This window comes from Panthera leo, chromosome D3 (genome assembly GCF_018350215.1).
Source record: "Panthera leo isolate Ple1 chromosome D3, P.leo_Ple1_pat1.1, whole genome shotgun sequence".
In the NCBI taxonomy this organism is placed as follows: Eukaryota; Metazoa; Chordata; class Mammalia; order Carnivora; family Felidae; genus Panthera; species Panthera leo.
In genome coordinates this window covers 46752350-46776874 of record NC_056690.1, presented here as the reverse complement: position 1 = coordinate 46776874, position 24525 = coordinate 46752350, and the positions used below count along the sequence as shown (strand labels likewise).

Below are 24525 nucleotides of genomic sequence, written 5' to 3'. Positions count from 1 at the left end.
TGCTATTGTGACTTTATTTGTAACCAAAGGCTGGTAAGGCCTGAGAAAATTAGGTAAATAGTTGAATTCCTCAATTATGCCCAAATGCAACATATTTGAATTACACATATGAAAGCCTCATTACATAAGCTCTTACCACAAGGCCCATTACGGAAGAAGATAATCCTAAAATAGCAAAAGAATTAATGTACTTAATGGTTCTAATGACTGATGGGGTTATGCGGGATTCTCTTGTTTTAAAAAATACATTTTACATAATCAAAAGCCGTAAGAAACACGTAGTGCATTCAGTGAAATCCTAAATATCAAAAACCAAGTAAATGAGCACTGTCCTAAGTAAGCAGCACCCAGTTCATAACCTAAAGACATAGTACTTACATTCTTCTTAATTTTATTCTTGATGGTTTCAATTACTCCAGCCTCTTCACTTTCACACAGCTTTTCTGTAGTTTTTAAGTCATCACATGCCAACTGCATTTTTTCTTCTTCAAATGTCATCATGGCATTCTTCCAAGAAAGAAATAAGGAAGAAGTGAATGAACCAGGAAATGTCTGAAAATTTAGGCAATTTATTACAACAAAATCCCAAACGAGGGAAAAAAAAAACAAATTATTTGTTGCAAGTAAAGGAATCAGAATGTTACAGCATACCCTAATCATTTCCAAGAACTATAATCTCAATATGAAATAAGAATATACCTCTACTACACCTACATGAAAAAGTATATGGTAATAAATATTCTTGCAATTACTGTTCTACAACCTTTTATGTTGTTATTGAACACAGTAACAAAAGCCCTGTATAATTTCTGATTAGTCCACTTCACTCAGTTTTTATACCAATGTCTCACTGAAAAGTCCATTCTACCCACGCATGGACCCCTGGGCTCCATCACATACTGCACAAAAGCCTACTGAAACATCAGGTAGCAGGTGCTCCTTGAAAAACCTCAGTCTTTTCAGGGATGGCAATTCCAAGGGGTTCCCTTATTTGGAAATCATTTTACATTGTCCACAGTGAAAAATTCCACTGACAGCCTGTTTCCAGGCACCTGATCTGGTAGATTTTTCCAGACCACATTTGACTGGGTAAGGGCAATCCCCTTCTTGCTGAAAACCTGCAACTTTCACCAGTGAGAGTAAGGTTTCTGAGGATATGGATGGGCTCTAGGGGCAGACATGACACCTGATTCTTGGAAGGACCTAATGAACTCACAGTTGGCTCTCCATTCTCTATCCATTCATCAAGCCCTCCCCTTGGAATGGAGCCCTATCCATTCTAGGCCTCCTTGGTAGGACTCTAATATACTCTCCCCTTGTAGCCAAACCAGACCACAGCCATCTTTGGTCAAGTCCCCCACCACATTTTCTTTCCAAGCAGACCCAGCTCTGCCATAGCCTCCCTCCCCGCCTTCCTGCCCCACCTTTGGCTGGGTTTCCCTCACTGCCTCTGCAGTTAAGTGGGTATTCATGTAGTGCTTCCCACAGAGTACCATTTTCCTTAAAGTTGGAGGCTATGTTTTCCTGAAAACAGCAAGCCTTAAAAATGTTTGTCATATTCCCCAGCAGTAAGAGGAAATAAATAGCTTGAATGAAAACCTATGTCACCAGAAGCTGGTCTGGCGTCTGCAGTTGGGCACTGACAGCCTGTGTAGGACACATAAATTTGCAGATATCTTTCTAGATTTGAAATCTAAATGCTTTCTCTATTTTACTTTACTTGATCTCTATACGTGATATTGATTACACACACACACACACACACACACACACACTTGCTATTATACCATTCTAAGATAGCTATTTTTAATTTTGTGTTGCAAAGTGGTTTGTGGGATGTTATACGTATTTCTGGAAAAAAGCATCCAATTTTCTACATTGCTGAATTTTCTTTAAAAACCCAACTGCAACCTATTCCCTTCAATTCCTAAATGCTAATATTTAAAAATGTAATAGTAACTAACAAATTTCAGCTATTTTAATTTAACTTGCCTTCCAGTCCACATTTAGTCAATGATTTTCAAGCACACCTTTAGTATCCAAAGCCTGATTTTTTTTTTTTTTTTAAATCTCTACTGCAATTTGTTTTTTTTGGAAAGGTCTTTCCAATTATATATAAAAAAAATTTTTTTTGATTAAAAAAACAGAATACTCTGAAAGGTATAAGCATTTTATTTTTAAAATTAAGGAAGAGTATATCTCACAGGTTTTGGTTAATAGGCAAAACTTGATTCCACTTTTAAATGCTAAAAGATCGCTATCTATACAGCTAGTCACTCTAAGACATACTTCATATACTTGTTTCCTTCACACCAACACCTCTCCCCATACCAACTTACCAAAAAACTGACGAAGCTGGCTCCAAAACTCATCAATGGGCTATGATTTCTGTTAAGGAAACAAAATTACGTTTAATGTATACTTTCATAAACATTTAATATATTAGGATCACTATATATTTCTAATAATTGGAGACACTGTAAGGTCTCAAAGCTGATTAAATTACCCTAAGAAAAAAGTTCGAGGCAAGAAAGTTCAGTCTACCTGACAGAATAGAATCTGCCCTTGATTTTTCAAAGCAAGGCACATAAGTCAAATGATAAGAGACTGCTTTAGTAACAAACATGACATCTACAAACACATGGCCAAAGGAAGATGATCAATATTCATCTTAAAAATGCAAAACATGTTCAAAACTTAACACACATAAAGTAACCATAATTTTTAAAGTAGATCAAAGGGTTTTACCACTGAGCCAACCTTGAAAACTCCCTCATTCCAGCTAAAAAAACAAAACAAAACAAAAAAAAAACTTGAAGAATGCCTCCCGAGAGTCAGACACTCCCCCACTGGAATATAGTCATTATCCAATTACGTACATAAACCAAACAGAAACCAAATCAAACGAATGCCAATTCAAAAAATATAGGAATATAAACTTTCAAAATTCATAACTGTTAAAAAAATCTAAATTTCCTTAAGTTGCACTAAAAGAGAAAACAAGTAGTAACTGCCTTCTTAAAAATAATTTTATTGATTTTTTAAATTATGTAGATAGCATATGGTCATTCTAAAAAAAGGAAAGAACAATACATTTAGTCAATCCCCTATAGGAAGTTTACTTTGTGTGCAGTGTGTCTGGGAAGGGGTGGACATGCACATTTGTATGTGTGTGTGCGTGTGTGTGTGTGTATGTATATATGTATGTATGTATGTGTACACACACACACACACATCCAATGGACATCTTTGTACCTGTATCTTTTCAGGCAAGTCCAATATATTCTTGGGATAAACTGCTAGAGATAGCATTACTGAGTCAAACAGTATGCACATCCATTTTCCTCTAGGGTCAGGGGAAGAGAGAGAAAGTAAGTAAGGGGGGAGGGTGGGGAAGTCCTGAAGGGAGGGGAAAGAGGTGGGGTGATAAGGAACCTGATTTATTTGGAATATCAACCTTCTGCTACATTTTTTCCCATCTACTTAGTACTTACTCAGATTCTACAATAAATAACTTGTTTACCCCCACCTAATAGGATACTAAGCCAACAAGAAGAGAAGTAGGAAGATCAGTGCACTAGTGAAGAACCCCCACTAGCATTCATACCCATAAACCAAGCTCTAGTGGCACGTGTACAGCACACGATGAAGTCTGCTGTCCCTCTGTTCCTGCGCGATGTGGCAGCGCAGATGGCGATTTTCCCATCCACAGCTCCGCACGGACATACCAGTATAGGCTCCTACCCAAATGTGGTTTGCATATGAGTATCCCCTCTAGAATGTTATTTTCTGCCCGTACCCCTTATCATCCTGTCTTACACACAACAGACATTCAACAGATATGAACAAGTGAAGGAATGAAAGATGTAGAACCCTGCTTTTCAGGAACAAACTCATTTCAATCAAGTGCGGATTAGCGTGGCTTTCCCCTTTCCTTGCTTACATGTTAACCCCTTTGCCATGTGAAAAAGGAAAGAAGCTGAAACTAGGGATATGCTTCTTGTTCTTGACCAAAATTAGGTTTCTGAGAGCCAAGGCTATTAATTATTCATGGTACTCTAGACTGGCCCTCAGTACTTCCCATACTGGCTTAGGTGAAAAACCAGCCAAATGGAAATGCTCTTCTCTCTTTGAAGTACAGTCTCTGCCAACCCCACAGCATCTGGCATGTTAGACGGCATACCCAGTACAATGAACCGGTCGATAAACGTGCAACCTCTCATATGCTACACAAGACCTGTTGTTTTAAGAATTTAACAAGGTTTGGGGTGCCTGGGTGACTCAGTCGCTTAAGGGTCAACTTTGGCTCAGGTCATGATTTCACGGTTCGTGAGTTCAAGCCCCACATTAGGCTCTCTGCTGTCAGAGGGGAGCTTGCTTCAGATCCTCTGTTTCTCTCCTTCTCTGTCTCTCTGCCCCTGCCCCACTCTCGCTCAAAAATAAACATTAAAAGAAAACTTAAAAAAAATGAATTTAACAAGGGTCACTTGACTTTTTAACCCTATGTTAATTTACCTTATCTTGATCAATTTTGGCCAACAGATGTGTTTCTACATAAAACTTATGCATTTGGGGGATTTGGAAATGTTCCCAAAGATTAGAAGTATCATTATTTTAAAACTGAATCTAAGGAAGAAGAAAGAGGCTCATAGCTCACCTCAATATGCTCATATTAGGAACCAATAAACAATGATCCAAACACAAGGGGAGTAAGGATATCATGTAAAGACCAAGTATAAAGGTAAGCATTAGAACCAAAATACAAACCTTCTTAAATACCAGAAAGTAGATAAAACAACAGAGGTGGGGACAAGTGAAGCCGCCCACATGGTGAAAACCTCCCTTATTTAAAGAAGGGATTATGTAAGGATATATATACATTTGCTAATATTGAAAAAAACAGATGGAATAACTTACAATTAAAAAAAATAGATACCTACAAGGTAAGAGAAGGAATAGGGAAGAAGAAACAAGGATAGAAACAAAGCTTCTTTGTAGACACTTTGTTTTGTAGATTAGACTTTGGGATCATGTAAATATCCCTAAACAGCAAAATTAATGTACCTAAAGGCGAATCCAGTTGGTAAAATAACCACACAGAACTATTCCAAGGGACTTTAGAACACAATAACCTGACAGTGCATTTTCATTATGAAATATTCTTAAAAATAGACCCCAAAAGATGGCAAAAATAGGTTTTTTTCAGTAATCACATTCTCTCCAGTCAAGTTGGTATTGCCATTCTAAGGCTGCTGGGGATGTAGTTTGTGACAAAGCGATGGGTAGGTATGTTGCTGTTTGTTGGGACTCAGGACTTTGTGCATAGGAAAAAGAATGTAGTTAATTAAAAACCCTATAGCTTAGGATATAAAGTCTTGGTTTTATCTTTTAAAAAATAAATATTTCTGTCTGCTGAAAAAGCCTAGAAGTAGCACCACCAGCAGCCCTGAGCGGGTCTAGCACCCTCTCTAAATACATTAAGTAAAAGAGATTGTGGGTCTTTGAAGAAATGGTTGATTCTGGGTCAGGGGTAAAAAATGTTCAGGAACAGCCTGGAGTTATCTTATTAGAGCAGAAAGCTAGGAAGTTTAAAAGCTATATTAGGGTTTTGAAGAGGTTCCCACTATGCAAACATGGAACAATAATCCCTAATGAGAGTAAAAACAGCAATAGTTTGAAACATCATATAAAGTTAAACCATAAATCCAAAATGATATTTTAATTAACAACAAGACTACCACCACCACCAACACTGCTCTCATTGTCTATGGAGGATCTTAAGGAACCAACGCATTATTTTGAAAACTCATTAAAAAGAGAGTAAGCATTTATCCCGTCTTTTCTCTATGGACTCAGAGTAATGAATTAGTTGGGTAGGAGGGCAGTTCCTCCACAAAAATTTCCTGGGATAATAAATGAAAAGCAAATGATAGAATCAGTGTCTCATTGTGGATCTCCTCATGAAATAATGGATATGAGAGACAGGGGAACATATTAAACACCACCATGCTGATACAATCAGCAATATCCAAGCTGCAGGAAACTCTATAGGACAAAGATCCTAGTTTCCTCAATGACAAGAAAAAAATATATGAGTAGAGGGAAAGAAACTGATAAGGGAATCTCTAAAATAAAAGGTTTAAAATACAACAGACACATAAAACACATATAAGAGACATGTGTGTATGTATGTATGAGTGTGTGTATGTGCATATATACATATATATGTATACATATACATACATATATACATATATATATATATATACATATATACACATACACACACACACACTCATACATACCCATAACAATGAGAATATGAAACAAAAATCACAATAGCACAAAATTACTAATTATCTGTAAGGATAACTCTAACAAAGACATGCAATACTGCCACACTGCAAACTCAAAACATTACTAAAAAAAAACACTAAAGACCTAAATCAGGGTTTCTTAACATTTGAGTCAGATAACTTTTCGTTCTGGGGGCTGTCCTATGAGCTGTAGCATGTTGAGCGGCATCCTTATCCCCTATCTACAAGATGCCAGTACCACACAGCCACCCTCCCAACCACAGATGTGACAACAAAAATGTCTCCTAATATCACCAAATGTCCTCTGGGAGCAAACTGACCTTGGTTGTGAACCACTAATATAGAGATATATAATTTTTATGAATTAGAATTCAATATTGTTACAATGTTAATTTCTCTAAACTGATTTACAGCTTCAATGCAATCCAGAGCAAAATCCCTGGGGTGTGTATGGAAGGAGGTGGTATTGAAAAGTTGATTCTAAAATCTACATGGAGGGGGACCTGGCTGGCTCAATTGGTGGAGCCTGCAACTCTTGATCTCTGGGTTGTAGGTTTGAGCCCCACACTGGATATAGAGATTACTTAAAAATAAAATCTTTAAAGAAAATCTACATGGAAAGGACAAATACAATGGCCAAATCAAATTTGAAGAACAACAACAAAGCTGGACACCTGACATCAAAACTTAATCAAGAATTTCTATTCACTCATAAGAGATTGAAAAAGACAATCACAGATAGTTGCAATCCACTTATTCAAAAAAAGCTGATCCTCAGAATATATGAATTTCCCAGAATCAGTAAAAAATGACAACCCAGTAAAAAACGGGCAAAAGTCTTGAATAGCCACTTCACTTTTGTGGATATCTGAAAGTCAATAAGCATATTAAGCAGTGCTGAAAAACAATGGAAAATATCAATCAAAATTGCAATGAAATACCACCACACTCTCATCAGATTGGCCATACTCACGAGGACTAACATCACCAAGTGTTAATGAGAATGTGGAGCAAGGGGAAATCTCATACATTGCTTAGTAATACCTACTAAAAATAAACATACGCCTGTCCCATGATCCTGTAACTTCATTCCTCAGTATACATATGTATACACAGAATTATTATGCCCTCAAAAGACATGTATGTCATGTTAATAGTACTATTCATAATAGCCTCGAACTAGAAACAGAATGAATATACTGAAATTATTTGATGCATTCAATGAAATGGAATAGTTCACAGCTATGAAAACAAACTACTGCTAAGTATAATAACATGAATAAATTTCATACACAATCTTGAGTAAAAAAAAATCCAGGCACAAGAGTATATGATTCCACTGATAGGAAGTTGAAAACCACTGTTTGGGGTACCTAGGTGGCTCAGTCGGTTAAGTGTCTGACTCTTGATCTCAGCTCCGGTCTTGATCTCAGGGTCATGAGTTCAGCCCTGCATTGGGTTCTGCACTGAGCTCCACCTGAGGCATGTAGCCTACTTTATAGGAGAAACAAAACAAAACAAAACAAAACACCTTCTGACCTCTGACAACAGAGGTCAGAACAGTGGTATCTTTGGGGAGATTATCGACTAAGAAGGAGCTCAAGGGAAGATGCTGGAATGCTGGAAATATCCTATAACTTTATCTGGGTTTAAGTAGTAACACTGTGATGTTTACCCATGTATACATTCCTCACTATATGTAAACTTTTCCTTATGAAAAAGAAAAAATTAAAAAGAAAAATCTGATAAATGATCACTGCAGGCATTTGATGATATCAGTGAATCCTCATTTTTTAAGGTATGGCTACATTTTAAAAACTATTTTTTAGAGGCGTATTAGAAAAAGGCACCTGGGTGGCTCAGTCGGTTGGGTGTCCGACTTCGACTCGGGTCATGATCTTGCAGTTTGTGAGTTTGAGCCCCACGTCGGGCTCTGTACTGACAGCTCAGAGCCTGGAGCCTGCTTTGGATTCTGTGTCTCCCTCTCTCTCTCTGCCTCTCCCCTGCTCATGCTCTGTCTCTCTCTGTCTCAAAAATAAATAAAACATTTAAAAAAAGAAAAAGAAAAGTATTTACAGATAAATGATGACTGGGATTTGTTTCAAAAATATATTGAGGGGTACCTGGGTGGCTCAGTCAGTTGAGTGTCCGACTTTGGCTTAAGTCATGAACTCACGGTTCATGAGTTCAAGCCCCACATTGGGCTCTGTGCTGACAGCTCAGAGCCTGGAGCCTGCTTTGGATTCTGTGTCTCCCTCTCCTTCTGCCCCTTCCCTGCTTGCATAGTTTCTCTGTCAAAAATAAACATTAAATATATATATATATATATATATATATATATATATATATATATATACACACACACATACATACATACACACACACACATACACACACACACACACATATATATACACATAATTGAGGTAAGAGGATTAAAAGTGATAAGTATAGATAAAACAAGATTGGCCATCACTTAATTACTGAGGTTGGCTGACCACAACATGGGGATTGATTAAACTATTTTATGTACTTAAGAAGATGTAGGTTATTTTCAAAATAAAAAATTAAAAAGCAAACACAAATAAAAATCCTCTGCAAAGAGGCCTTTTGGAATCCTCTTCGATGAGAAGGCTTCTTACGGTCATTACCACCGTTTGCCTTTTGAAAATGAATCATCAGGGGCGCCTGGGTGGCGCAGTCGGTTAAGCGTCCGACTTCAGCCAGGTCACGATCTCGCGGTCCGTGAGTTCGAGCCCCGCGTCAGGCTCTGGGCTGATGGCTCGGAGCCTGGAGCCTGTTTCCGATTCTGTGTCTCCCTCTCTCTCTGCCCCTCCCCCGTTCATGCTCTGTCTCTCTCTGTCCCAAAAATAAAATAAAAAAAAAAAAAACGTTGAAAAAAAAAAAAATTAAAAAAAAAAAAAAAAGAAAAAAAAAGAAAATGAATCATCAGTAGTAATAAAATGGCTCCAGATTTTTCTCTGTATAAAAAGGCAGAAAACCTATTGCAAATACAAAGGAGCAATTGATCGTCTTTTCCTCAATTCATCAACACTGCCAAAGTTTGAAGAAATGTTTCTCTAGGATATTAAAACCTAGACTGATGAAAATTTTATCTCCTAAAATACAGAGGAAGAAAATGTATGCATCTGATTCTCAAAGGAATATTTTTTCCATTAAATAAATGGGTATAATTACTATATGTCAGTCCCTAACTGAACATGCTTTTCTCAAAGATTTTACCTCCTAACACAATGGCAAATGGCTTGAAGTTTTTAAACTTTTGATTTTTGAAAATGTTCTATATTTACACAATGTTGAGCTCTTAGAAGAATTCTCCAAAAGGACTTTTCTCCCTTCAAATGTGCAGGGAGATTGGAAACTACCCAGGGCCACCGGAAGCTAATCAGCCATGGCAACCATCCTCACCTTTCACTCAGGCCTGAGATCCCAGATTTGAGGGTCAAAGAAAGAATCACATAAATTCACTCCCCACTGCTCTTAAGGGTGCTGTGCCTTTTCTGTGACCCAGGTTGCTCATGTGACCCATGTTTTAAAAATCACAGTTCCAGAGGACGATAGGAGCAATCAAGGTATTGACTGCTTTTGTAGATGCCTCCTTGCCTTCAGAAACAAAAACAAAACCTTTGGTAACAAGTGATAATCCTCTGCTCTGTGTGGTGGTGTTTCCATGGGCACTAGAGTGGGACAAAACTGGTTCAGCACTTCATCTTTCTTTCTGAAAGTAAATAGTGCCAACAAAAGAAAAAGCTAAGTGCATGAAGCCATTCATTGCAACATCATCCATGATAGGAAAAACCTAAGTTTAAAAAGCTGTCTACATAAGGGAAAAGCTTCATGACATGGATTTGGAAATGATTTCTTGAAAAGCACAGGTAACAAAAGTGAAAAATAAATTGGACTATATCTAAATAAAAATTGTACAAAGGACATAATCAATAGTGAAAAGGCAACAGCAGCCCACAGACCAGGAGAAAATATTTTCAAATTATCTGGTAAGGGGTTAACATCCAGACTATACAAGTAACTCCTACAACTCAACCACCACCACCACCACCAATCCAATCAAGAAATGGGCAAAACAGGTGTCTAGGTGGCTCAGTTGGTGAAGCATCTGACTCTTCACTTCAGCTCAGATCATGATCTCACGGTTTGTGAGTTTGCGCTCACAGTGTAGAGCCTGCTTGAGATTCTTTCTCCTTCAAGATAAACTTAAAAAAAAAAAAAAAAAAAAAGTGGGCAAAGACTTGAAAAGACATTTCTCCAAAGAATATATATCAACAGCCAATAAGTACACAAAAGATGCTCGTCACTGATCATTAAGGACATGCAAATCAAAACCATAATGAAATACCACCTTACACCCATTATGATGGCTATAATGAAAGAAGGAAAATGCAAGTGTTAATGAGGATGTAGAAAAACAGTAACCCTTGTACACAGTTGGTGGGGGTGTAAAATCATGCAGCCATGATGGAAAACAGAAAGGCAGTTCCTTAAAACATTAGAAATGAAATTATTGTATAGCCCAGCAATTCCAACTCTGCGTATATGCCCAAAAGAACTGAAATCAGGAACTCAAACAGATATCTGTATGCCCTGTTCTAGCAGCATTATTCACAGTTAACCAAAATGTGGAAATCACAAAGGCAGACGAACGTATAAGAATGTTGTATATACATACAATGGAATATTATTCAGCCTTAAAAAGGAAAGAAACTCTGACTCGTGCTGGAACATAGACGAGTCTTGAGCATGTTATGCTACGTGAAATAAGGCAGTCACAAAAAGAGTACTGTGTGATTCCACTTACAGAAGGTACCTGCAATCATCAGATTCAGAGAGATAGGAAGTAGAGTGGTGGTTGCCAGGGGCTGGGGGCAGGGAAGAATGTTGAGTTGTTTCATGGGTGCAAAGTTTCAGTTTTGCGAGATAAAGACTTCTGGAGATGGGTCAAACCATAATGCTAATGTGTTTAACTAAAGGGCACACTTAAAAGTGGTTCAGATGGTAAATGTCATGTGTATTTTATGACAATCAAAAAAATTGTTTGAAAATGTACAGCATGTCTGCAATACAATCAATGCCTCATGAAATAACCACATTGAATCTTACAACCTAGAAAAATGCCTGTGACAGAATGTAATGTACAAAGGTTCCATGTACACAGTGTTCCAATATGTATAGACAATAAAACAATGAAAATACTTGCGGCGGGGGGGGGGGGGGGGGGGGGCAATAGGATTCACGGTGATTTTATCCAATGATTAAGTGTATGTGTGTGGGAGGATAAACAGTCACGACAACAACTGCACTAATCATCTGTTTCAATAACGTCATTGTGGACACTCTCCCTACATTCAGACACCTTTTACAGAGAAAAATGCATCATTTACGTCAATTTACTTGCTCTAAGTACTCCGTGATTCAGTTGTTGCTTTGATACAATTTCTCAACAGAATATACCATCCAGTTAACCAAACAGAATAATGGAGCAATTCAAGAGCAATAGACAAAGCCTGCTTCCATGGGAGTGAGGTATTCACTGAGTGGCAAGCCGAGGTCTGGAGGTGCCTCACTGTGGCCCAGGGTACTGTTAGCACAGGGCTAACAGACAAACAGTTGCAAATGAAGGGATAGATACATACAGGAGGTTGCTCCCTCAAATAGTCTCTGTTTTCCAAAAATGAATGCATAGGATTTGGAGATTTCCTTCTATATTAAAGGCAGTAGGCCATCAAATAAAATCACAGGATTTCTTGCTTTTTGAACTAATTATCTTATTTTTTTTAATTTTTAAAATGAAATCTTCCCTCTATCAAGATGACTATTCCCACCCTGACAAGAAAAAAACTAAACTCTTTATTCCAAGGCCTTTTGAGGAAAGCTGTGGTAAAAACTAAAATATGTCGAAGCCAGTACTAAATAGACAAAGCCTTGAACAGTCTAAACTTCACAGGACACAGGCCACCTGACTGTAGACCTCATAACTTGCACTTGTACTTCCTGGGCTATTATGTCAATTTCACTGTCCTATATTCCAAGCCCTCTTTGAGTACACCGTGTTAACAATCAATAGAGAAGATTAGTCTGACTCTTCTGCAATGAAGAGTTTCCCAAATAGACTGACCTTACTTTTCTACCCCACTCAGAAATGGGAAACGCCTTTATGGTGAGCTAGCTGAAAAGCTCAATCTTGATCTGAAGATGTTGCAGCAACAACACAGAAAGGAACATCTAGACTGCTAGGGCCAGAGAACATGCCAGTTTTTATCACTCGCCAACGAAAGAGACCGAAAGATTCATCTCTACTCCTACTGTGACAGCGACAAAGAACAGCAATGTTTCCAGCCCCTTCTTGCTCTTGCATTTGTTCAATAAACATGCGTGAATGAGAGCCGCCTTCCTGTGCAGAAAAAGAAAAGGGGCCTCCATAGTGATGAGGAAAAAGCTCAGACCCACAAGTCTAAGAAGAAAAGTACCCTCTTCTCTCAGATGGCAGTCGAGAAAAATGAAACGTGAAAAAGTTCACTTAAAATGTTTCTCTTGACATGATTTGTAATAGTTAACATTCTTCAAAAAGGAAAAAATCTAATTTATTCTAAAAGCATCTTAGTTAAGAAAGTCCTACAAAGGTTTCCTTCATGTAGAACACAAAGCATCCACAGAGGTCTCATATACGAATGGAGATCATTGGTACAAAGTTCCCTTCTGAAGCTTGTTACAAGGGCATCTGGGTGGCTCAGTCGGTTGAGTGTCCGACTTTGGCTCTGGTCATGATCTCATGGTTCATGGGTTTGAGCCCCGCGTCGGGCTCTCTGCTGACAGCTCAGAGCCTAGAGCCTGCTTCAGATTCTGTGTCTCCCTCTCTCTCTGCCCCTCCCCTGCTCATACTCTATCTCAAAAATAAACATTGGGAAAAAAAACTTTGAAGCTTGTTACAAATCAGGTTATAAAATTCATTATCTGTCATTTTTTTGAAAGTCACTTCCACAGTAATAGCAATGGATCTATCCCATTGTATCCTAATATCCTAAGTTTCCACTTAGGATCTATCCCACTGTATCCCAAAATATCCTAAGTTTCATCCTCCAGGTCCATGCACCCTGCTGCTCCACAGCTTCTAAGTCTCTGGAATAAATTTCCAATTTTATTTTTTTTAATGCTTATTTAGAAAGTGGGGACAAAGAAAGAGAGAGAATCCCAAGCACTGACAGCATGAAGCCCAACCTGGGGCTTGATCCCATAAACCACAAGACCATGACCCAAGCCAAAATCAAGACTTGGACACTCAACTGGCTGAGCCACCCAGCTGCCCAATTTCCATTTTCAAAGCAGCTTCCCGTAGCATAGAGTTGATTCAGAGCCTGTTCACTGGTTAAACTGTCAACCCTATTCAAGCCACACACTTATGAGAGTAATTAGGAAAGTGGGCCCAATCACAAACAATTCACCATCAAAGTCAAAGAAATAGATGGCTTTTCTACATTGCTCCTTCCATTCTTCATAATAGATTTATGAGAAAACTATAAATTTTACTTAAAAAAACAAAGGTAGGTTTTTAAAAAGCAGGGTATTTAATTTTAAAATCACGTACCCAACTCTTAACCAATAATGTTCTGCAGTTTAAAAGAAAATAAATGAAAAGTGAGGTCTTCTATACATGGTGCTGGAAGAAAAATTCTAATAAACCTTTTGTTTCATTCACCCACTGAAAATACATTCACTGCATACCAAGTATACAACAGGCACTGTGCTATACGGTGAAGAAACAAAGATGAACAAGAACATGCGTGCTCTTCAAGGAAACTAGTAAGTCCACTTTGGCTGCTGGAGACATTCCAGTAACAATAAATGTGCTGGAAAGTGGGCAGCTGGTTGCTACCTTTACACAGTCATTCTCTGTCATCCTATTTTTCGTGGATGAATGAGGCTCTCTCCAACACCATATTTTATGAAGTCTAAAAAAAGCTACTTGCCATCTTTTTAAGTTTGTTTATTTTTGAGAGAGAGAGAGAGAGAAAGACAGCGAGCAAGAGAGCGCGCGCGCACACACAAGCAGGGGAAGGGCTGATGCTGACAGCTAACAGCCCAGTGTGGGGCTCGAACTCACAAACCGCAAGATCGTGTCCTGAGCCAAAGTGGGACGCTTAAGCAACTGAGCCACCCACGTACCCTTACTTGACACCTTTGATTTCTTCTTCTCCAGTGTTCTTTTGAAAAAGGACGTATTAATAAACCTCCACTCTCTTCCACAGCTCTGTATTTTAATTCTCTGCAGATAAAGATTTGATATTTGACATCTGCCCCGTTATTTGTTTGCATAAACATAAACCATGAGAGTGGGAATACCATCTCGGCCACGTGCTGCTGTCCTGACCACGCAGCACAGAATGTGGCATATAAACAGGCTCCCAGCATAGAGCTGTTTCACAAACCAACCAGCTCCTACCAAATCCACTCTTCACGACATTTCATCTAATGGACCTTCCTCCACAGGTTCCAAAAAATTACCAGATAGAAGACTGTCCTCAACCTGAGCCCATAAAATCTGCTTTCACTAACAATAAATAAAAGTGCTTGCTTCTTTTATCAGAAAGGAGCAGTGGGGGAATTTCACGGGAAGGCTGTATTTTTACTTTTCAGACACAGTTCAAAGCATGGTCCTTGGGAAACTTTTCATCTAAAGGACATGACAGCATGTCTGTCACAATGCTGATCATCACAGTCACATGGCTTGTGACAGACGAGTGTTGGGAACAGGTGCAGCCTTCTGTTCAGACTTGTGTTTATGATATACCTACTCTTCTTGGGGATATGGGAGCCTTAAGCACACCACCAGCTGACCCCAGGGACACTCCACTTCCGATCACAGACATCTGCAGGCCAGGGGACGCCAGTCCCCAGGGAGCGACCACTCCTGTGTGTGCTGCAATGTCTGCACTCACAGCCGCTGCAGTTGTCTTACCATTTACTTTTGTTACATTAACTGCCTGTGAAGCAGCCTTCCTCTTACTGAGAAACCTTTGTAACTCACCAGCTGGCACTAAGGAGCCATGAAAGACTCTGCTGTAAGCAGTGCAGCCATCAGTTTGTGGCAGGCACAAGAGGACTTGCTGATGGTAGGCTGAGACTCTGGGTCACCAACTCCACTTAGGGGCAAAACACGCAGGGGCCTTGGTCTATTCCTACACCTTAGCATAGTAATTATCTACTAGCAGAAAATTAACAAGCCACTCTACCCGGCACTCTGAAAAAAGTAACTAGACCCTAGATCCTTATGTCCTATGGACAACTGTTCTGATGGGTCCATTTCTAGACATATGTACATTTTTTAAAAAAATTTTCAAGTTAGTTAACATACAGTGTAGTCTTGGCTTCAGGAGTAGAACCCAGTGATTCATGTCTTACATATGAAACCCAGCATTCATCCCCAAAAGCGCCCTCCTTAATGCCCATGGCCCATTTAACCCACCCCACCCCCCACATACACACGCCCCTCCAGCAACCCTCAGTTTGTTCTCTGCATTTAAGAGTCTCTTACAGATGGGGCGCCTGGGTGGCTCAGTCGGTTGAGTGTCTGACTTCAACTCAGGTCATGATCTCACAGTTCATGAGTTCAAGCCCCGCGTCAGGCTCTGTGCTGACAGCTCAGAGCCTGGAGCCTGCTTCAGATTGTGTGTGTCCCCCTCTCTCTGCCCCTCCCCTGTTTACGCTCTGTCTCTCTCTCTCTCTCAAAAATAAACATTAAAAAAAAAAAGTCTCTTATGGTTTGCCTCCTTCTCTGTATCTTATTTTTTCTTCCTTTCCCCTATGTTCATCTGTTGAGTTTCTCAAATTCCACGAGTGAAATCATATGATATCTGTCTTTCTTTGACTGACTTATTTTGCTTAGCATAATACCATCCAATTCCATCCACACTGTTGCAAATGGCAAGATTTCAAACTTCATCACTGAGTCGTATTCCATTACATATATATATATATATATATATATACACACACACACACATATACACATACACACACACACACACATACACACACACACACACCATATCTTCTTAATTCACTCATCAGTTGATGGACATTTAGGCTCTTTCCATAATTTGGCTGTTGTCAATGGCACTATTAACACTGGGTTCCACATGCCCCTTCAAATTAGCTTTTTTGTATCCTTTGGATAAATTCCTAGTAATGCAATTGCTGGGCTGTAAGGTATTCTATTTTTAATTTTTTGACAACCTCCATACTATTTTCCAAGGTGGCTGCACCAGCTTGAATTCCCACCAGCAGTGCAAAAGGGTTTCCCTTTCTCTGCATCCTTACCAACACATGTGGTTGCCTGAGTTGTTAATGTTAGCCATTCTGACCAGTGTGAGGTAGTATCTCATTGTGGTTTTGATTTGTATTTCCCTGATGATGAGTGTTGTTGAGCATCTTTTCACGTGTCTGTTAGCCATCTGGATGTCTTCTTTGGAGAAGTGTCTACTCATGTCTTCTGCCCATTTCTTCACTGGATGATTTGTTTTTTTGGTGTTGAGTTTGGTAAGTTCTTTATAGATTTTGGACACTAACCCTTTATCCGATGCATCATTTGCAAGTATCTTCTCCCATTCTTAGACATATGGACATTAAGAATGCACCTTTTGCATATGGCAAGATGCTCCTCAGAGCCACTGTGGTCTTTTAAAATATAAGCAGCTTCTATAAGTATATGGCAAAAACAAATTTCACTTCTTGGGCTTGTCTCTGGTATCCCACAGATTCAGGGGTACACCTCAGAACTTGGGATGGAGGGAGCTTTGGGGAACAACTACAAAAGAGAAATGGTGAGCAGGGCAGAGGACATGGAGGGTCTGGCTGGGTCAGAGGCCAGAAAGCCGAAAACTGGATTGCTGAGTGCCACCTCTCACAGAGCCCCAAATGGTGGCCCGGCACCTAGCCACAAAGGCCTGTGAGGACGGAGAGGAGAAAAGTCTGAGAAAGGGAAACAAAAGTCAAATAAAAGCCAGAGAAACCAGTTTGGCCCTGAGTCCCCATCTTTTAACTTCCAAATGATTTCTTGAATTAGAATTAATGTGACAGACTATTTAATAAACTGATATTTACAAATAAAGTTTGTCTTGCTACATGCAAAAGAATGAAACTGAACCACTTTCTTACACCATACACAAAAAGAAACTCAAAATAGACTAAGAAGCTAAATGTAAGACCTGAGGCCATAAAACTCCTAGAAGAAAATATAGGCAGTAATCTCTTGGCTATAGCAATATTCTTCTGGCTTTGTCTCCTCAGGCAAAGGAAACAAAAGCAAAAACAAACAACTGAGACTACACCAAAATAAAAAGCTTTTGCACAGCAAAGAAAACCATCAACAAAACGAAAAGGCAACCTACTGAATGGGAGAAGATACTTGCAAAGGCTATATCCAATAAGAGGTTAATAACCAAAATATATAAAGAACTCCTACAACTTGATACCAGAAAAATAATAATCCAAATAAAAAATGGGCAGGGGACCTGAACAGACATTTTTCCCAAGAACACAAACAGATGGCCAACAGAGACCCATGAAAAGATGTTCAACACCACTACTCATCAGGGAAATGCAAATCAAAACCATAATGAGATATCACGGCACATCAGTCAGAATGGCTAGTATCAAAAACAAAAAACAAAATAACAACAACAAAAAAACAAGCATTGGTGAGAATGTGGAGAAGTGGGAACCCTCGTGCACTGTTGGTGAGAATGCAAACTGGTGCAGCCAATGTGGAAAACAGTATGGAGGTTCCTCAAAAAATTAAAAATAGAAATACCATACAACCCAGTATTTCTACTTCTTGGTATTTACTCAAAGGAAACAAAAACACTAATTCAAAAAGGTATATGCACTTGTATGTTTAGTGCAGCATTATTTACAATAGCCAAGATATGGAAGCAACCTAAGCATCCATCGACAGATAAGCAGATAAAGAAGATGTGGTGTATATATACACGGTGGAGTATTAGTCAGCCATAGGAACAACGAACCCAGAGAGCATTACGCTGACATCAGACTGAAAAAATACCATACGTTTTCACGTAAATGTGGAATCTAAAATACAAATGAATAAACAAAATAGAAATAGACTCAAATACAGAGAACTGGTGGTTGCCAGAGGGAAGGCGAGTGGGGGGATAAGTAAAGGGGATTAAGAGGAACAATCTAACAGTTATAAAATAAACCACAGGAATAAAAAGTACAGTGTATGAAATATAGTCAGTGATATTGTAATATTATAGATATAGCCAATGATTTTAGTAACTTTAGTGATAGGCGGTAACTACATTTATCGTGATGAGCACTTCATAATGTACAGAATTGCTGAATCACTGTTTGCATACCTGCAAAGAATGTAATATCATATGTCAATATACTTCTATAAAAATATTAAGTTTGTCTTGAGACAAGGCAGGGAAAACATAAAAGGTCTCCATTTAACATCCTTTTCCATTATTACTTTATCCTGTCAAATTTCCAGGTCAAAATAAAAACATTGAGAAGGGAGTATCATGTTCTCTTGCCGTGGGCTTTGGCACCCGGGGTTCCACTGCGTGAGATGCTGACCTCCTTCCACACCTCTTTCCTCACCAGTTCCTATGCTCATCCTCCAGGCCTCAGTCCAAAGAGTGCTGGTTCCAGATTGCCCTTCCTGGTCTCTCACATCAGTCTGGAGCCTTCCTCTGGGCTCACACTGCTCCTTGGCCTTTGCCCTTCAGAGTCCTACTCACCTATTATTGCTTTTCCCACCTGAACGGTACCTAGCACTGGGTATGGCATCTGGAAGGCCCTTGAGGGGTATTCGAAAGAATTCAAGAGTGAATGAATGAATGAATGAGTGGCAGGACAAACAAGTAACTAGAAGAAGGTAGTAGGGAAAGTGATATCTAGAAGGTTATTAAAGGGGGCCATGTGATAGGTGAAATTATTTTTTTATGTTGTAAAGCTATTTTACTGAGTGAAGAAATTAAATAGTGCCTGGTATGCAGCAGGTAAAATACAAGAATTTACCACACAAAGTTAAATAGTGAATTCATCTAAATAAAGAAAAGATCTTTTCCATGCCTAAGAAGCTACTCCTAAAAACAGGATTAATACTTGCAGAGTCTTTCAAGTACACAAAATGTTTAAAGTGATTTGCTTTTATTATTAATTCTCCTTAAAAAAATTATTCTACAAGTATATTTCTTGACTTGTTCACCTTTAGGACAGGTGATTTGAAAGTCCACTTACGAAAATAAAAACAAATTCAAATGGCAATCCTCGATACTTCCCATGAAATTGGTATCTGAAGAGATACTGTTATGATTTTTTAATAAACTGGATTACAATAAACCAAAAAGCAGTATCTACTCAAAGTTACACGAAAATTAACTGCTATCTGGGAAGAAGAGAGGTAGGAAAAAAGTTACCTGTTTTAACGAAAACTTTACATTTAATTCAAATGTTTATCACATCACTCTTTTTAAAGTAACAAGTAATTCAAATCAGAATGGTAAAAGCCTTAAATTTCCCACTCATAGCAGTATGAAGTATGACTGCCTTCAGGCTATGTGCAGCCTTGCATAAATGAACAAGGGCAGCAAGTAAAAACACATTTTTTTAAAGTAGTTAGAAATAGGGTACTCAACTGAATTTAACAAATCAATTCACACTCAAGTCCTTAAATGCTTAGGCAATTATCAGTGTCTTCCAGTTTATCAAGTATTTCAAAATCACAACACTATATAACACATTTGGGAAAGTACACATATCAAACTCACTGGCTTATTAGTCTCAAACAAATTATTAAACTACAATGCTTTATTTTTTATTTCTATTCTAGTAGAGGCATTATCAGACCACAAAATTATACACAGGAGTGACAGATAAAGCCTCCCTACAAGAGGTTCTGTTCAATGGAATTTTTTTCTTTTTTTTTTTTTGTCCAGGTTAAAGTCGCTGTGTTGATATCTGGGAAAGCTCTATAGTGCAGATAAAAACAAACAGGCACTGTTTCAACTAAACATGGCTAAATGAATAACCCAGTGTTCCACCTTCATATCGTCTCCTTAACTTCCTTTAGTGGTCCCATCTCCAATATAGAGCTATTATATTTTACAATGATCTGTCATGGTTCCAAATATTAACACCAGGAGATATTTCCTTCTTCAACAGTTTTACTAGAAAGTATCAAATATCTCCTGTACGTCCAGTGTTGAACTATTATAGAAATAGGAAGTGATCTCTTGCTGGGGACTTTCTGAAGAAATGCAGTGTATAAAATATTGGTCATTTGCTTCTCCATTAAAATGTGTCTTATTACCAAAAAAAAGTATCAAATAAAGCTACAGATAAGTTTGTTTGGTTTTGCTGTTGTTGTGATAACACAGGCTTTCCTCTCTGTGCACCATCTGTCTTGCTGCTACAAAAAGAAATAAAGAAGGAAGAGAGGGAAGGTGGGAGGAAGAGAGGGAGGGAGATAAGGGGGAAAAAATACTGTAAGTCTAAGAATGATATATAGATGCCATGATTTTTGAGGAAAAAATGGTGTTAAATACATATTAAAGTTGAGGAAGTTGTATAACTAAAAAATTCACAGTTTACAAAAGGAATTATGAGCTTAACACATCTTTTTAAACTGCAGACTTCATTAAGCTAGGGTTTTGAGCAGGGCAGTATGAGTGTTATGCTAAAATTCTATATAATATAGAAGCCAATATTGAGACAGCCAAATATTTCAGTACCAATTATCCATTAAATATTGTGACACAAAAGTCAAATTATTTAGGGGCGCCCTTAAGTGTCTGACTCTTGGTTTCAGCTCAGGTCATGATCTCATGGTTTGTGGGGTGGAGCCCCACACCAGGCTCTTTGCTGACAGTGCAGAGCCAGCTTGGGATCCGTCCCCCTTGTTCTCTGCCTCTCCCCCACTCATGCTCACTCACTCTCACAAAAATAATCTTTAAAAAAAAAAAAGTCAAATGATTTAAAACTAAAAGAAAATACATTCAAGTGGATTTTTTCTGAAGAAGCATGGTGGACGTATTACTTTGTTCATATGCATTGAAAATACACATTTATAGTGACTGATGGGAATACAAACTGGTACAAACCTTTTGGAAAGTTCTATCTTTCAAGAAAATTAAAAATGTATCTGAGAATCTACCATATGAAAAATGAAATGCAGAAAAATATTTTTACACAAAGATGTTTGTAGTACTATATATATTATTATCCCCAGCAAGACCCACTGAACCCTGAACTCAGGAATGACCCCCCTGAATTCAGGACTGCTCTCCTCAACTTGGGAAACTGAGAAGCTTCAACCAAACTGTCCATTTCATCTTTTAGAAACTAACAAATTGCTGGGCAGGAAAATAAATATTTGAGGACAGGAAGGTCTGGACATGTTACTTTAGCTTCAGTATAATGTTAAAAAATCACCCTCGGGGCGCCTGGGTGGCTCAGTCAGTTGAGCGTCCGACTTCGGCTCAGGTCACCATCTCACAGTTCGTGAGTTCGAGCCCCACGTCAGGCTTTGTGCTCACAGCTCAGAGCCTAGAGCCTGCTTTGGATTCTGTGTCTTCCTCTCTCTCTGTTCCTCCCCTGCTCACACTTTGTCTCTCTCTCAAAAATAAACAAACATTAAAAAAAATTAAAAAAAAAAAAAATCACCCTCTAACTATTCATTCCAAGCCCCAATAAAATAAGCCTGCTTACCTCGGGGGTTCAGGTTCGGGAGTTACCGTTTTGGAATTATTCCACATGAACATGATCTCCTTATTTCTACCAATAAAGATGACTTTCCAAGGGAACCCCACCTGGTATAGTCTCTGTAACTCGCCAAGGAGTGGACCCACCTTGGTCTGGTAATAGTATCAGAGAGAAGAATACTAAAATGTTGGTGAATAGAGACGGTTAAACCATATATTCACTTAAGCAAAATATTACTTTACACCCCCCGCCAAAAGTAGTAACCAAAGAATGCTTGTTCCAGTGTGTATGGGAAAGCACGGGCTTCAGAAAATGGCCGAGTTAAAATATCTCCACTTGACCATGGACTGGCAGTGCGACCTGGAGTAGGATATACTGTAAACCCTTAGCTGGAGTTTCTTCATTTAAAATTCTGATACAATTATAATGACTTAAATGGGTGTAATAAGTAAATAAGTATTTAAAAAGCCTAGTCTAGGGGCGCCTGGGTGGCTCAGTCGGTTAAGCGTCCGACTTCGGCTCAGGTCATGATCTCGCGGTCCGTGAGTTCAAGCCCCGCGTCAGGTTCTGTGCTGACTGCTCAGAGCCTGGAGCCTGTTTCAGATTCTGTGTCTCCCTCTCTCTGACCCTCCCCGTTCATGCTCTGTCTCTGTCTCAAAAATAAACATTAAAAAAAAAAATTTTTTTTAAAAGCCTAGTCTGAAACTTGGCACATAGCAATCATGCAATAAACCAGATACCCCGCCATGATAGGTGAAAAAGCAGAATTCCAAGTAGCATGTGAAGTATGACAAACTATGGAGAAACCTTCACAATGGAAATATCCTACAATGTTCTCTATGAGTAATGGGACTAAAGAGTGACTTTTCTTCTTTCTACTTGTCTTTGTCTACATTATCAACAAAGAAGCATGAATCTCCTCTGCTATGTAAAAAGCTTTTTAATTTAATCAACGTAAGTCATGGTTTTAAAATATGCATGTAAAAGTAATTAACTACTAAGTTTTGGTATTTTAAATCTTCATCCATTTACATTTTCAAAACATTACAAATATCTTTTGAGCACCTATATGTCCCAAGCACTGTTCAGGCACTGAAATAAGACCGCTATGCATGGAGCTGATGTTCCACAGTGGGAAGACAGAGAACAAATACATATTTATCGCTAAATCATCAGTTCTAGAACTGATCCTACAAGCACTTTTAAAATGGTGTTCTTGCCATTTATTACATACTTGCAGAAAAAAACAAAATACATCATAAAAATTTAAGTTATAATTTGTTTTCTTAAAAGTCACAAGAAGACAGTGTATTGGAGCAGTGTTTTCACTATGCATTCAAATCTCCCCTGGTTAAAATGCAGAATCTCATTCGGGTGGTCTGGGGTGAGGCCTGAGCTGCTTTCTACTGGTAACAGACCCCTGAATGATACCGATGCTGCTGGGCCCATAACCACACTTAGAGGAACAAAGTTTTAGAGGCATGGTTAGGATTTTTGTTTCTAAAAAGCGCTAAGTGGATAATGCTGGCAGACAGTTTTGCTAACTGATGTACCCTATATTCTCATGTAAAAAGAAAATTTGAAGGCATTGCTAATACTTTTCTACCTGAAATAAAAAATTCTTCTATTGATTAAGGTCTGCTTTGTTGCACCAATTTAAGATCCCCAAAGTATCTCTCAGTCTTCCTGTTAAGATCACTACCTCCGTGTCCTCTCAGAGGCTTTTGGGAGCAGAGGGTCCCATCTTTTCCTTTTCTTCCGTATTTCCCTCATACCAGTCTCCCTCCACCTCGGGCCTCACCTCTCATGATTGAACTCCCCCAGACTCCAGTCCACACCGAACCGCCAGAAAAGCAGTGTTCCCTGTGGATACTTCTCCACATGCCATCTGCCCTTGACCAGTGCCTGTCTCTTTCCACCGCACAGGAGAACAAACTACCACCACTGCTGGACGTTCACATCCCCCGCCCCCCAAGCCCCGCCAACCTGACCCTCCCTGGCTTTACTTCTCATTTCTTCTTCCAGGAGGGCTCTGCTCCAGCTCTGCAAATCTTCAAGCCCTTAACCACCCGACACTGCTGATACCCTCTCGAGACTCTGCACGTTCTCCCCACTCCTCTTCACACCCCATTCAAATCCTGAAAAAATCTAACTTTTTCCAGGAAGCCTCTCTGTGAGGTGTACCCATGCTGTGCCCAAGACGGAAACCAAATTCTTGGGTTCATACCATGCAATTGGCGAGATGGGTTATTAGACTCCCACACACACTAAACTATCCTGTCAACCTCCGTTACAGAAGTTTCATTCCCATAGGTTAAAAAAAAAAAAAAAAAAGCCACCAGCTGGCGGTAAAAGACTTTTGGCAAGAATGCATGCTGTCCTGACCTAAGATGCGCTAACGGTAGAGGCTGCGGTAACACGCCTGGCAGGAATTCCGGCAAACGGC

General features: G+C 39.0%; 1 protein-coding gene across 1 annotated transcript in view; it reads right to left on the bottom strand.

Moving 5' to 3' along the window:
• TTC39C (tetratricopeptide repeat domain 39C) overlaps positions 1 to 24525 on the bottom strand; it is a 106820-nt gene that overhangs the window by 59106 nt on the left and 23189 nt on the right. The window contains exons 2-3 of the mRNA XM_042909444.1: positions 2340 to 2388; positions 379 to 507 (exon numbers count right to left, since the gene is read on the bottom strand). Coding sequence (XP_042765378.1) covers positions 379 to 507; positions 2340 to 2388 — 178 coding nt within the window. The remainder of the gene's footprint in view (positions 1 to 378; positions 508 to 2339; positions 2389 to 24525) is intronic.